At 46.1% G+C, this 13,138-nt stretch overlaps 2 protein-coding genes across 23 annotated transcripts in view; one reads left to right on the top strand and one right to left on the bottom strand.

Annotated features, from left to right (window-relative positions):
- Positions 1 to 820: 820 nt before the first annotated feature.
- LOC136099022 (transmembrane protein 126A) lies at positions 821 to 10,286 on the bottom strand. Of its 12 annotated transcripts, none has more exons than XM_071800751.1 (7): positions 10,262 to 10,286; positions 9,361 to 9,427; positions 8,481 to 8,529; positions 7,048 to 7,172; positions 3,340 to 3,533; positions 2,821 to 2,935; positions 821 to 1,073 (listed from the first exon to the last, which is right to left on the bottom strand). In XM_071800751.1, the coding sequence occupies exons 4-7, from the start codon at positions 7,161 to 7,163 to the stop codon at positions 869 to 871; spliced, it is 630 nt and encodes a 209-aa protein (XP_071656852.1). In that variant the 5' UTR covers positions 7,164 to 7,172; positions 8,481 to 8,529; positions 9,361 to 9,427; positions 10,262 to 10,286; the 3' UTR covers positions 821 to 868. The 12 variants fall into 12 exon arrangements, with proteins under 12 accessions (XP_071656852.1, XP_071656806.1, XP_071656767.1 ...); XM_071800705.1 differs by having other exon boundaries at positions 10,246 to 10,263; XM_071800666.1 differs by lacking the exon at positions 10,262 to 10,286 and adding an exon at positions 10,102 to 10,120.
- Positions 9,872 to 13,138, top strand: part of DLG2 (discs large MAGUK scaffold protein 2) — a 1,047,967-nt gene continuing 1,044,700 nt past the window's right edge. For 5 of the 11 annotated variants that reach the window (XM_071798683.1, XM_071798777.1, XM_071799041.1 and 2 more), the window contains exons 1-2: positions 9,872 to 10,017; positions 10,572 to 11,652. In XM_071798683.1, coding sequence (XP_071654784.1) covers positions 11,634 to 11,652 — 19 coding nt within the window. In that variant the 5' untranslated portion in view covers positions 9,872 to 10,017; positions 10,572 to 11,633. The remainder of the gene's footprint in view (positions 10,018 to 10,571; positions 11,653 to 13,138) is intronic. The other 6 variants (XM_071798817.1, XM_071798913.1, XM_071799073.1 and 3 more) reach the window with 2 other exon arrangements.

The following is a 13,138-nucleotide window of genomic DNA, read 5'->3' on the forward strand; positions in this document are numbered from 1 at the left end:
GTTTCCACATTTCCGTGAGGGCACTGCTTCATGTGCCAGCGTGCTAGAATTTACTGACAGCATCTTGGTGTCCTGCAGAATTTTGAAGCAGTTTCAGTCTTTAACTTACTTTTGAAAACTTTTTTTTTTGTTTTCCTCCTAGTTATTTAAGGAGAATTAGACAGTGTACAACTGAAAAGTTCCCTTTTTTATGAAGACACCACCTTTCTTGCCTGAGGAGTCTATAGCTGACCTTTGACATAACCAATGCTGAATACTTAAAATACCTATTTGCACTTTGTGTCTTCATCAGTTATGATAGAAACAAATATTGGTCTTTGCAACTTACTAAAATCTTAGTGAAAATACTGTGATAACAGCCTTCTCTCCAATGCACAGAGTGACCTTTGGAAGAGCCTGAATGGGGTCATCTCATGCCAGAACTTCTGTGCTAGCAGAATAGAGGAAAGTTCAGGGAGAAAAATACTCAGATTTTGACAAATCTCTAGAAAAACCTTGCCTTGAGCCCTCGCCCCCCCTTTTTTTTTAATCACTGTGATTTGCATTATGAAGCAAAGACCCTTTTTCATTTATACTCATTTATACAGCTCCCAAAAGATGTAGCATCACCTTAGAGCCAAACACTAAGCATGCAATATAAATGCTTTTTCTTCCTCTCATTTCCAAAGAAATCACCTGTCCTTACAAAGCTGCTATTCGTGTGTATACTCTAAACTGGACAAAATGAAACACTTCACTTGCATTTAAGTTCAGAACTGAGAAGAATGACAATGCAGAGTCTTTAGCTTTTGTTTTTCTATTAAAAATGACTGCAAGCAACAACATCTTTCTTTGTTTATTATGGTTACTTATCCAAAATGGCTTAACTTCATGCTTCTAACTCTTCAGGATCCCTCCTAGTGTTCATCTGCTCCAGTATTTTGATGTATATTCCATGATGTTTAGTGGCAAGATATATTCCGGTTAGAGCCTGTACAAGTACAGCCCAACTCATCTTTCTAAAGACAGGCCGAGCAACTGTGAGCCAGAAGCGAAATAGATTTTCTCTCCCTGGCAAGGGAGATGACGAATACCTAAACGACATAAACAGTGGTAGAAACTTCTTTTTTCCATCCAATTTAAGCACCAATAATTAACAACAAAGTCATTGCAAATATTTAGGTAGCTATTAATTCTCTCCTTCCAAGGTAAATTCACCTGGTGGGACTGAGCTTTCTGGATAAATGCCATAAACCATCCTGACCACAGTACTGATGTCTCACCATCCCCTCACTGCTCTGACCCAATCCACAGAATTACACCTCCCAGGGAGTTGGGCTGCTGGGCTCTGCCCTGGGTCGGTCACGTCTCTTGACTGAACAGCCAAACAGGACTAAGCAGCAGTCGGTACCACTTGGCACGGCAGCAGCCACCATCTGGTGTACCCAGGAGGCCACAAAAGTGATCAGAGGGTTGGAACAGCTCTGCTGGGAGGACAGGCTGAGAGAGTTGGGGCTGTTCAGCCTGGAGAAGAGAAGCTCCAGGGAGAGCTTATTGTGGCCTTTCAGTGCTTAAAAGGGGTTGGTAAGAAAGATGGGAACAGATGTTTTAGCACGGCCTGTTGGGACAGGACAAGGGGTAATGATTTTAAACTAAAGGAGGGGGGATTCACGCCGGACATGAGGAAGGAATTTTGACCCTGAGGGTGGTGAGAGCCTGTCCCAGGTTGGCCAGAGAGGTGGTGGATGCCCCATCCCTGGAGACATCCCAGGCCAGGCTGGATGGGGCTCTGAGCAACGTGATCTGGGTGAAGATGTCCCTGCTCATGGCAAGGGTGGCACTGGATGAGCTGTGAAGGTCCTTTCCAACCCAAACTGTTCTGTGATTCTGTGATCACGGGTGGCTTCTCAGGTTCCAGTTACACCCAAGTGCTTTACAGTGTATCAGTTTGCAGATGTTGTTGCACTTTGGAGGCTTCGTGTAGCTCTTACTAACTGTGCCTTGTAATTACAGGACCTTAACGCAAATCCCCTTCCATGTACTAAAAGCCTACAATAAGATCACAGAATCACAGAATGTCAGGGATTGGAAGGGACCTCAAAAGCTCATCCAGTCCAATGCCCCTGCTGGAGCAGGAACACCCAGATGAGGTTACACAGGAAGGTGTCCAGGTGGGTTTGAATGTCTCCAGAATAGGAGACTCCACAACCCCCTGGGCAGCCTGGTCCAGTGTTCTGACACCCTTACTGAGAAGTTTCTTCTCAAATTTAAGTGGAACCTTTCGTGTTCCAGTTTGAACCCATTACCCCTTGTCCTATCATTGGTTGTCACCGAGAAGAACCTGGCTTCATCCTCCTGACACTCACCCTTTATATATTTGTAAATATTATTAAGGTCACCCCCCAGTCTCCTCCAGGCTCAAGAGCCCCAGCTCCCTCAGCCTTTCCTCACACGGGAGATGCTCCACTCCATCATCTTTGTTGCCCTGCGCTGGAGTCTCTCCAGCAGTTCCCTGTCCTTCTGGAACTGAGGGGCCCAGAACTGAACAATATTCCAGATGTGGTCTCACCAGGGCAGAGCAGAGGGGCAGGAGAACCTCTCTGACCTACTGACCACCCCTCTTCTAATCCACCCCAGGTACCATTGGCCTTCCTGGCCACAAGGGCACAGTGCTGGCTCATGGTCATCCTGCTGTCCACCAGGAGCCCCAGGTCCCTTTCCCCTACACTGGTGTGCAGCGACTATAAATCCACAGAATTTAAACTGAGAACTGACGATTTGACCAACAAATCCTTTTGACAAACAAATACACTTCACTCATTGCAAGTTGACGAGACGTACCTGGCTGCCAGGCTTGCGTTCATGGGGAGAGCCAGGAACACCGGGTAGAGCCCACCCACAGCAGCCCCTATCAACCCTCCTCTGACCACAGTGCAGACCTCGCAGCTTAGCTCACCTGCGTGACAAGCGATAGTTCACTGTCAATAGTCACATAGTTCAAGAATTTATCACTTCAAAGTTGACCTTCAAGTGAAATCATACAGATGGGGGAAACCCAACTGCTTTGTTGCAGTCACTTTTACATGACCACGTGAAAAATCCTAAAAATCAGTGATGCGTAGCAGAATTTTTTAATAAACATAAATACACATACATATCTCCTTTCCCACTCCAAGGACTCACTGCTGCTCCTTGTGTTACATAACCCGTTTTTCAAACCCTGCTTTACAAAGTGATGTTTTTCACCACCACAGCAATTCAAAGTGGCTGTTCAGCAGAGAGGAAAAGCTCCTCTAGTGTTACATTGTGTGCAAAAGCAAAACCGTTTTAGAAAAAGACAAGGAATAATGAGGTTTTTACCTGAAAATAAAGGTTCACGCACAAAAACTTCATAAACCGCTGCTGTTGAAAGAAACGGAATAACAGCCATTGGCAAAGCAGAGATGAAGGCAGCTCGTCTGACGTGGAGGATGTTCCTGAAGAAGTTATTTCCTGCTAAGCCACATAAGCTTGAGTTTGCCGCAAGGAAGTATGATCCATGGTTACAGAGGTTCCTGTGAAAGAAGGAAAGTCGCTTCAGCAATTGAGAACTGTAAAAAAAAATGGTTTACTCAGCGCTACAATTCACTTCTGAATATCCTACAGTAAGAGGTCAGAGGTGTAAATCTCTTGTTGGTGCAAAATGGAGAGTAACTACTTTCAAAAGCAACCAGTACGGCGTCCTTTCTCTATGTCCGAGTTTACACACACCTCAAGAATGAAGTGACAGAAAGGCTAAGCAGCTTTTTCTACAGTTTTGTTTTAATTATGGCTAATGGAAACTTCATGAAATCTGCTCTCCTAATTAGCAAGTTTCTAAGGAGAATGAAACTTTAAATGAAACTTTAGAAATGTACATATATAATCCTGTAATCATCCTTGTTTCTAGCAAGTGTAGAGTCTTGCATCTGGGCAGGAACAACCCCAGGTTCCAGTATAAGCTGGGGAATGACCTATTAGAGAGCAGTGTAGGGGAAAGGGAGCTGGGGGTCCTGGTGAACAGCAGGATGACCATGAGCCAGCACTGGGCCCTTGTGGCCAGGAAGGCCAATGGCATCCTCGGGTGTATTACAATGGGGGTGGTCAGTAGATCGAGAGAGGTCCTCCTTCCCCTCTACTCTGCCCTAGTGAGACCACACCTGGAATATTGTGTCCAGTTCTGGGCCCCTCAGTTCCAGAAGGACAGGGAACTGCTGGAGAGAGTCCAGCGCAGAGCTACAAAGATGATGAAGGGAGTGGAGCATCTCCCTTATGAGGAAAGGCTGAGGAAGCTGGGGCTCTGGAGCTAGGAGCAGACTGAGGGGTGACCTTATTAATGTTTGCAGATATATAAAGGGTGAGTGTCAGGAGAATGGAGCCAGGCTCTTCTTCGTGACAACCAATGATAGGACAAGGGGTAATGGGTTCAAACTGGAACACAAGAGGTTCCACTTAAATTTGAGAAGAAACTTCTTCTCAGTGAGGGTGACAGAGCCTGGACCAGGCTGCCCAGGGAGGTTGTGGAGTCTCCTACTCTGGAGACATTCAAACCCGCCTGGACACCTTCCTGTGTAACCTCATCTGGGTGTTCCTGCTCCAGCAGGGGGATTGGACTGGATGAGCTTTTGAGGTCCCTTCCAATCCCTGACATTCTGAGATTCTGTGCTGGCAGAGCATTTGCAGCAATCCTGCAGCCTTCCTCACATGCATGGAACACGGGAATTTAAGGTCCTACCTTGCTGGGAGGTCATACCAGTTAAAGGTTAAATACTGGTTTACAGAACTGGAGCTTCTCTTCTTCCCTTGATAACGGACTGGATTCTGTTCTCTACCATGTTTTTAACACTGTGTTTAGAGCAACTACTCCCGTTGCAATCTGTCACATGGTGAAGGCAGAACAAAATGAAGCCTGGTCAGAGACGGTCAGCATTTAATATCTCGACAAACAGCTTCCACTTGAGTCTGTTCCATCACAGCAGGTAACGCAAGAGAGGGTTTCAAACACCGTGCCAGTTTTACAAGCCTGATAAACAGCTTATGGTTGATTTCAATTGCCTCAGACAAGGAAGTTGTGCATTACCTGCAGTGTTATACCTGCCATAAATGGTTAGTGGAAACAACTCTTTGCTTCAGTTTTTCACAAATCTAAATTTCTCAGAATGATAACTATTGCCAGGCAAAGCCATGAACTGGAAGGCACTCCAATTCTGAGGCTGTGCCAATATTACTATATGAAAAGTGTATTTTTAAAATGCATCGTAAGTTGGATTTACCACAAACACCCCAAAGAAAATAAAATGCTTAACCGGTCGGTCACAAAATTTACGCTAGGCCAAATGTCATATTTATTTGCAAACTTGTCAAATGGCTAAGCCATTTACCAGTTAAAATACATGATTTTTTAAAAAATCCACCTGTTTAAAACTCTTCCACATTTTAATGCTTAGAGTAACATTAAGCACTGATAAACCATTTAAAAAAGAGACTTCAGAGATGTAGGTGCTAATTCTGCAAAATCTAAACCATCAAAACCACCTGATATCAGTGACACCAACTATTTCTCATTTTCAACAGGAAATACTTTCATTCTTGGTTCATAGCAGATTTTCAAATATGAAAACAGGCTACCAACAATACCATTCTGATACTGCATAGCAAAAGAACTTGTCTGGTCAGATCTCTCTTGCCCTTTTTTAGGAGCCATGTTTCTTTTCTTGGGATTTTAAAAATAAAAGGGCTTTTTTGCTTTTCAAATCACCATTCTCCCGATACTGGCTGTCACTCTCAGAGATGTCCCCTGAGTACAGATTCTGCAAACCACCCATTTCATTCCACTGGTATTTTTAAAATCACAGGCAGTGAATCGCACGTGTGCGTATACATATGCGTAGAGGACCGCGACTAATTGAGTAGCATATCTGAGAATCCAAACTAGAGCACACGAACGTACCCAGCACCAGCGGAATCTACTCAGTTACTGACATACAGAACTGCTACACTGCAGGAAAGAAAGGGAGGATGGAATGACTGGGTGGTATTTTTTCTTTTAATACTAACTCCCTAGTTTTAAAACCAAGAACTTTGGTGAGCAACTCTCAGCCTGACTGCAGGATGGTTCCTCTTCCCTTCCATCCACCAGCAATCTCCCCTCTGGATATACAAACTTAAACTCCTGCCAGGGCAGTTTAAAATAAAGCCACACACCCCAGCACCTATTTCTTTCCAAAGCCCAGCAGTCCCCAGGTACAAAGATGTTGCCACCTCACCACTGAGGAATCTGCCTCCCCGTGAGCTCCTCAGCATTTCTGGGGAAGGGGAAGTGTTGTAAGGTCAATGTGAGGATGGCAGATCCTACACAAAGCTCTGACTCTTAACGGGAGGGATAAAACCTCAACCTTACAGAACCAGCTCAGGGTCAGTGAGGTTTTGCAGTGAAATGCAATATCACAAAACACAATAAGGCTGTTTGCGAGGCCCAGAAGGCATTTAGCTGTTTCTGTGCTGCACAGAACCCTGCTGATGAGCCTGCATGACTCTGGCTGACTCGTCCACCGCCACCTGGACACCTCAGCCTCGCCTTCCTGAAAGGGAGAGCAGTGCACAACAAAATGGAGGAACTGGCAGGTTGATGCTCGCTCAGTTCTGGCCCCAGGCCAGCCCTGTGGGACACAAGATGACTCCTGCAGCATCACAAGAGTATCTGCCTTATGCTCTCCAACATTTCAGTTTCCTGGAAGATCTATCAGCTCTAGCACAGGGCTGTATGAACGCTCAGAGCCAGTGTGGGCTGATCAGCCATCCCAGGACCTTAAGCACTGGGGAACATGTGCCAGAAACCAGGCGAGCAGGACCAGAGATAACAGTGAACTAACCATATTTAAAAAACAAAAAAACAAGTTTTCTGCTCTGGACAGGAAAATGCATCTTCACAATTATATATTTTTATAACTGTAAGGAAGATTTGCAATTCAAGAGTAAGGGAAAAGAAAAGCCTCCAAAAGACTTGAAATGTTTGATGCACTTATCTTCATTTATTTTACCAGCACTTACTGATCTGCTTTAGGAAGCTCATTGAATATCTTTTGTATGATTTCCATCCGCTTAAATCTTTCCAAAAATAGTCTTTGCTGCGGAGTATCTACTTCAAGAAATTCTCTTCCTGTCATCTTGAAGTCCTGGATCACACGGAACAAACAAACAAATGCAATCAAAGTTACACAGCCCCGGCACGTATCAAATAAACATTCAGACTTTTTTTGGCACCACGCAATCACAAATGCATTTCCTATTTTTCATGGCAGACTTTTCAGATGCAAAGGGCACAATCCAGCTACAGGAATCTATGATATTTATGACTACACAAACTCTACCAAACTGCTTTCTTCAGTGATGTTGCAGCTGTGGTTTGGCAGTTGCTCTGAGGCAACGTAAGTACTTGCTGTGATGAAAATGGACCATCTAATTCTCCAGATACTCCTGCCCAAGCACCTGCAGCCCTGGGGCCACACAGCAGCTTGGTTCAGGAAACACAAAGGTGAAAACTGCTCAGAGGAACAACAGGCACTGTACTTGTTTCTTCCAGCCAGATCACCTTCTAACACAACGAGCCCTAACGCCAGCAGCACAAGGGAAGACACTAACAGGACAACCGCTTTTGGCAATACTCCAGGTTTAAATTGAATTAACCATCAAATAGAACCATAAAGAAAAAAAAATCCAGAGTTTGTAAAGATTTAAGGAAATCACGAAGATATCTCCTCTGCTTTTATATTCCACAGCTAAGGACACTCTTTATTGGTACTCTTAGCCAGGGACATATTGAAGTCAAAGTGTACAGCTGTTTACGCGGCAAGGTTTTGGTAGTGGGGGGGCATACAAGGGTGGCATTTGTGAGCAGATGCCAGAAGCTGCCCCCATGTCCGACAGAGCCAATGCCACCAGCTCCAAGATCGACCCACGTTGAGCCCATCGGTGACACTGGTTGCACCGCTCTGATAAAATATTTGAGAAGGGTTAAAAACTGCTGCAGAACAGCAGCTGAGAGAGAGGACTGAGAATATGTGAGAGAAACAACTCTGCAGTCAGTGCAGAAGGAGGGCAGGAGGTGCTCCTGGCAGCCCGTGGTGCAGAACATGGTGAGCCTGGCTGTTCCCTGCAGCCCATGGAGGTCCATGGTGGAGCAGATCTCCACCTGCAGCCCAGAGAGGACCCCATGCTGGAGCAGGGGGATGGCCAAAGAAGACTGTGACCCTGTAGGAAGCCTATGCTGGAGCAGGTTTGCTGGCAGGACTCGTGACTCTGTGGGGGACCCAGGCTGGAGCAGTCTGTTCCTGAAGGACTGCACCCTGTGGAAGAGATCAATGCTGGAACAGTTCATGAAGAACTGTCTCTCTTGGGAGGGACCCCACACTGGAGCAGGGGCAGAGTGTGATGAGCAGCAGAGATGTTTGATGAACTGACCACAACCCCCATTCCCCACCTACCTGCACTGCTCGGTGGGAAGAGGAAGAAAAATCAGGAGCGAAGTTGAGCCTGAAAAGATGGGGGGGAAGGTCTTTTAAGATTTGTTCTTGTTTCTCATTATCCTCTTCTGTTTAACTGGCAATAAACTAAAGAGAGAGACCACACCTGGAATATTGTGTCCAGTTCTGGGCCCCTCAGTTCCAGAAGGACAGGGAACTGCTGGAGAGAGTCCAGCGCAGGGCAACAAAGATGCTGAAGGGAGTGGAGCATCTCCCGTGTGAGGAAAGGCTGAGGGAGCTGGGGCTCTGGAGCTTGGAGGAGACTGAGGGGTGACCTCATTAATGTTTACAAATATATAAAGGGTGAGTGTCAGGAGGATGAAGCCAGGCTCTTCTTGGAGACAACCAATGGTACGACAAGTAGTAATGGGTTCAAACTGGAACACAAGAGGTTCCACTTAAATTTGAGAAGAAACTTCTTCTCAGTGAGGGTGACAGAGCCTGGCCCAGGCTGCCCAGGGAGGTTGTGGAGTCTCCTTCTCTGCAGACATTCAAACCCGCCTGGACACCTTCCTGTGGAACCTCAGCTGGGTGTTCCTGCTCCAGCAGGGGGATTGGACTGGATGAGCTTTTGAGGTCCCTTCCAATCCCTGACATTCTGGGATTCTATTTTCCCTAAAATCTAGTCTGTTTTGCCTGTAATGACAACTGGTGAACAATCTCTCTGTCCTTATGTCAACCCACGACCTTTTCTTCATCTCTTCTCCCTCTGTTGTGCTGAGGGGAGTCAGCAGCTCTGTGGGCACCTATTAAACCTTGTAATTAGTGATTCAAATGCTTTTTTCTCCACATTTTTTCCCAGATGAAAGTGTCCCAGATTTACTTTGCTATTCATACTTACCTGAGGTTTCTTTCACAATCCGGGATCGGCGGGGCCTGCTACAGCCTTGAGTCCTTTGGCTTCCACCCTGCCCGGGAGAAAGGTCCCCAAACCTGTTCTTTACGTCAACCGGATGGACATGACGTCACGGGACTCCCCTCCCCCAGCCTCCGGGTTTTAACCCCCACCGACAGCCGTTAGCGACCGTTACCGACGACCGTTAACCCGCTCAGCGCCGTCCCCGTACCGCGTTCGCCCTCACGGCCTTCCCGCCAGGGCCGGTCTGTGACCTGCCCGACCTTGAGCTGTCCCGGCACCGCCGCCGCTCCCGCCCTTACCGACCTGCTCCCGCCGCCTACAACATGGCTCCTCCCGCCTCACGCCCCCCTTGTGGGCGCCGCCATCTTACCCGCCCACATGACCCAGAGCGTTCAAAGGACACCTTTGATTGGGCTCCCCCCTCTGGCCCAGCATGGCGGCTCCCGATTGGCTGTGGGCCGGCGGGGCGGGAGGTCAGCGCCCGGCCCGGCGCTCGTTGCTAAGGGCGGCGGATGGCGGCAGCGGCGGCTCCTCCATGGAGACGGGGCTGAGCGGGGACCCTGCAGCCGGCGGCCGGGACGCGGGGACTCCCCCTAGCGGAGCGAGGAGCCTTCGATGGGGGGAGGCCCAGTCCTCGGGGTAACCCGCTGACCCCCTCCCCTCAGCCCCGCGCCCCTTCCCGCTTCCCTCCCTCAGCGCCCGCATCAGCCCCTTCCCTCTCACCCAGCTCCTTCATGCTCCCCATCCCGCCCCCCTCGCCCCGGTCGTGTCTCCCTTCGCCCCGCCTCCACCCCCTCCCTCAGCCCCTCGGCTCCTCAGCAACCGGGGGGAACCGTCCGCCCCCCCTCCTCACCCAGTTCCCCTCACCCCGTCCCGCACCGACCCGGCCTCGGGAAGCAACAACCAACAACCGGTCCCTTTCGGGGCGGGAGAAGCGAGGGGGGGAGGGGACAGACCCGACACAACCCAACTGTGAACGGGGGAGAGCGAAACCAGAGCCGCCCCCCCCCGCCCAAACACCAGTTCCCATCTCCTGAGGAAGACGATGCAAAGCAGAGCCCTGTCCTGTGCGGGGAGGGGAAGCCTGTGGAGCTTGTCCGCCTTTTTCATACTTTTTCTTCACGAAGAAAATCCAAAAAATCCATCCCGTTTCTGTTTCTCTCTTTTTTTTTTTTTTTTTTTTTAATTTCCAGAAAAAGGGGGAGAGAGACTGAGAGAGGCTCGTATTGAAGCCAACCAGCTGCGCCTCTGAGCGGGAAACTCTGGACCGATCTCATGGCATTTTTTTTAATTTCCCTAACACCGCATTATCTCTGAAAAAAATGAACGTTTTGTGAGGCTCGTCCCCTCACTCTCCTCATCCCTCTTTCACGAGGTGGCTGCTGTGCGAGGGAAGAAATGGCACGAAGTAAATGATTCCAGCAGAAAGCAAATCTGCTTTGCCAAAGTGCCCAGTGAGCAGCAGCGCTGTCACTTTAATAATTCCAGGTCAAGGGATTGCTTTCCTCGTTTCCAATCCTCTCTTTTAATACATGGGAGGATCAGAGGGACATTAAAGACCGTAAGGCTGGGTGGCTTGCAGATAATAAAAATGAAAGTGACTGGCCAGTGACTTCTGTTGGGTAAGAGGGTGATGTTTGAAGGCTGTTGTCTGGTGAGGAGAAAGGGACCTTTCCTGTCTGCTGTGTAGTCACCTCATACATAACTAGCAAAATCCATTCAAGAAGTGAGAGAAGTTAAAGAGTCACTTTGGATTGTTTTTGTCTTCCTCCTTATTTGGATTATTTGGGCGTTTTTGTCCTGCAAATAATATGTTTTTCAGCATGTACAGGTGGAGTATTGAGACAGCTGCCTAGAGATGGACTGTGCCTTAATTGTATTACATAAAATCTTTTAATTTTCAAACTTAGCTGCCAGAAGAGGAGTTATAATAAGGTTTTATATTGCCGAGGAACATTTTCTCTTGTATTTTTATAGATTCAAATATATTTTAAAGAAGTTGAAAACATCTCAAAAAAAAAAATCAAAAAGCTTCTTTTTTCCCCTTTTTTATTATTTATGGGAAGCATCGGAAGACCAATACAAGAAAACAGCAAGTATTGATAGAAATGAAGATTGAAGCTGCACTTCCTAAGTGAACTGTAACAGTGTTTTGCAATAGATAGCCAGTTCCTGACCTCGCAAAGTGTTCCAGTGTTACATCGTTAATACCTGTTAATAAGTGCTTGCAACCAGATTCAGAAGTAGGAAGAAGAATGCCAGTCAAGAAGAAAGGTGGGCTATGAAGCTTCATATCTCATTTTGCATCTTCGTTTTGTCAGAATGTTGATTTCTAGTACTTACAGTTTCAAATTAAAAGTGTTTTATTGGGGGCTTGAAATTGTTTTTCTTTTGCACTGAAAAACGGGAGAAAAATCTGCACGCTTACAATAATTTTAGAAGTGGTTTTATGCCATGTTTTAAGACTTGTCATGTCAAATTTTGCCTCAAATAGTTATTTTGTAAAGATCAGCCATCAGAGATCTTGAACAGGCACCAAGACAAAAGCTTGGCATTTAGTGTTGTGAGAAGCCTCTCTTAGAAACGCTAATGAATTTTAAAATCATGGCTTTAGTCTATTATCTATTCTCTACATGTTGGGCGGATAAACATCAGGCATCAGTAGCAGCATAAATAAATAACGAAGTTTCAAGGCTAATTTTAAATAAAAGTTATGAGAGTTGGGTTTTGAAGGCGATTTGAACGTGTTTTATTTAAACGAGATTTCAACTAACTTTGATTCCCATGATACAATACAAAAGTATTAGTACTATATTTATGACACCGTATGGCAGCATTTAAGAAAAGATGACCAGCCTTAAATTTTGCCTGCTGAAGTTTGTGATCATAGCAAGTGTAGAAACAGCTTTGGAAAATGTGGTTTCCTGTGTCCAAAGAGTTGAGGAATATATGAGGGCAAATTCTTACTCTGAAAACACTTGTAGACCTTAGGTTATTTCTGGTTCCCTGCAAACATGACACTGATTTGAAATTTCAGAATATGCTAATAGAATAAATGGCAAGTGAACCTTTTCTATTCACCTGATCTTTGTCTTTGCATCTGAAATATCCCTGGATCTGATGATACCAAAACCTGGGGGAAGGAGCAAAAAGTGAATGTTACACAATAGAAATGGGGACATAGCTGATGTGACTATAAATTCTTTTTCTTGTTGGAATAACTCTTCAGTATCAGTTATGAGTTAACATTTGCTATGTAAATAATGCTAAAAACACACGGATTACTAAAATTATTTTTGTGCAAAAAAACGATACAATGGATTTTGTGGTTGTGTTTTAACAGATGACAGTGTAGAAATGAATTTTCAAAATGGGTTTATTTTAATGAATCATGTTGTCATTCATGTAATTGCTCACAATTGCATGTAGTAAATACGGGAACATGCGTGGAGAAGCACCATCCCTTCATCATTCATCCTCCTGCGCTGTAAACGTGTCACCCTGATGTCCTGGTGAGGTTTGCATCCTCCACCTGTTTAGAGAAGGAAAATTAAGACTGCCTTTTCGTATTTTAAGTCTTAATCCTGAACGAGGTGGTTTACACTAAGGAAGTTTCTGTGCGGGATGTTTAGCTGTAATTCAGTTTCAAACTATTTGCTGCAGGATTTTTGGGGTGAACTCTGATGGGCTCCTTTGTGCAGGAAGTGAAATTGGCAACCACAGCGGTCCCTTCTGGCCTGAAAAATCTGTGGATTTCCTG

The sequence above is a fragment of the Patagioenas fasciata genome, chromosome 1 (genome assembly GCF_037038585.1).
Source record: "Patagioenas fasciata isolate bPatFas1 chromosome 1, bPatFas1.hap1, whole genome shotgun sequence".
NCBI classification, from domain to species: domain Eukaryota; kingdom Metazoa; phylum Chordata; class Aves; order Columbiformes; family Columbidae; genus Patagioenas; species Patagioenas fasciata.

What these genes read in the sequence shown, in the direction of transcription:
- LOC136099022 (XM_071800751.1), bottom strand. Translation starts at nt 7,163, where the DNA reads ATGACAGGAAGAGAATTTCTTGAAGTAGATACTCCGCAGCAAAGACTA. An exon ending in GAGCTTCCTAAAGCAGATCA is followed by an intron (nt 3,534 to 7,047) that starts GTAAGTGCTGGT and finishes CTTCTTTCACAG; the next exon opens with GAACCTCTGTAACCATGGAT. An exon ending in GCGTGAACCTTTATTTTCAG is followed by an intron (nt 2,936 to 3,339) that starts GTAAAAACCTCA and finishes CTTGTCACGCAG; the next exon opens with GTGAGCTAAGCTGCGAGGTC.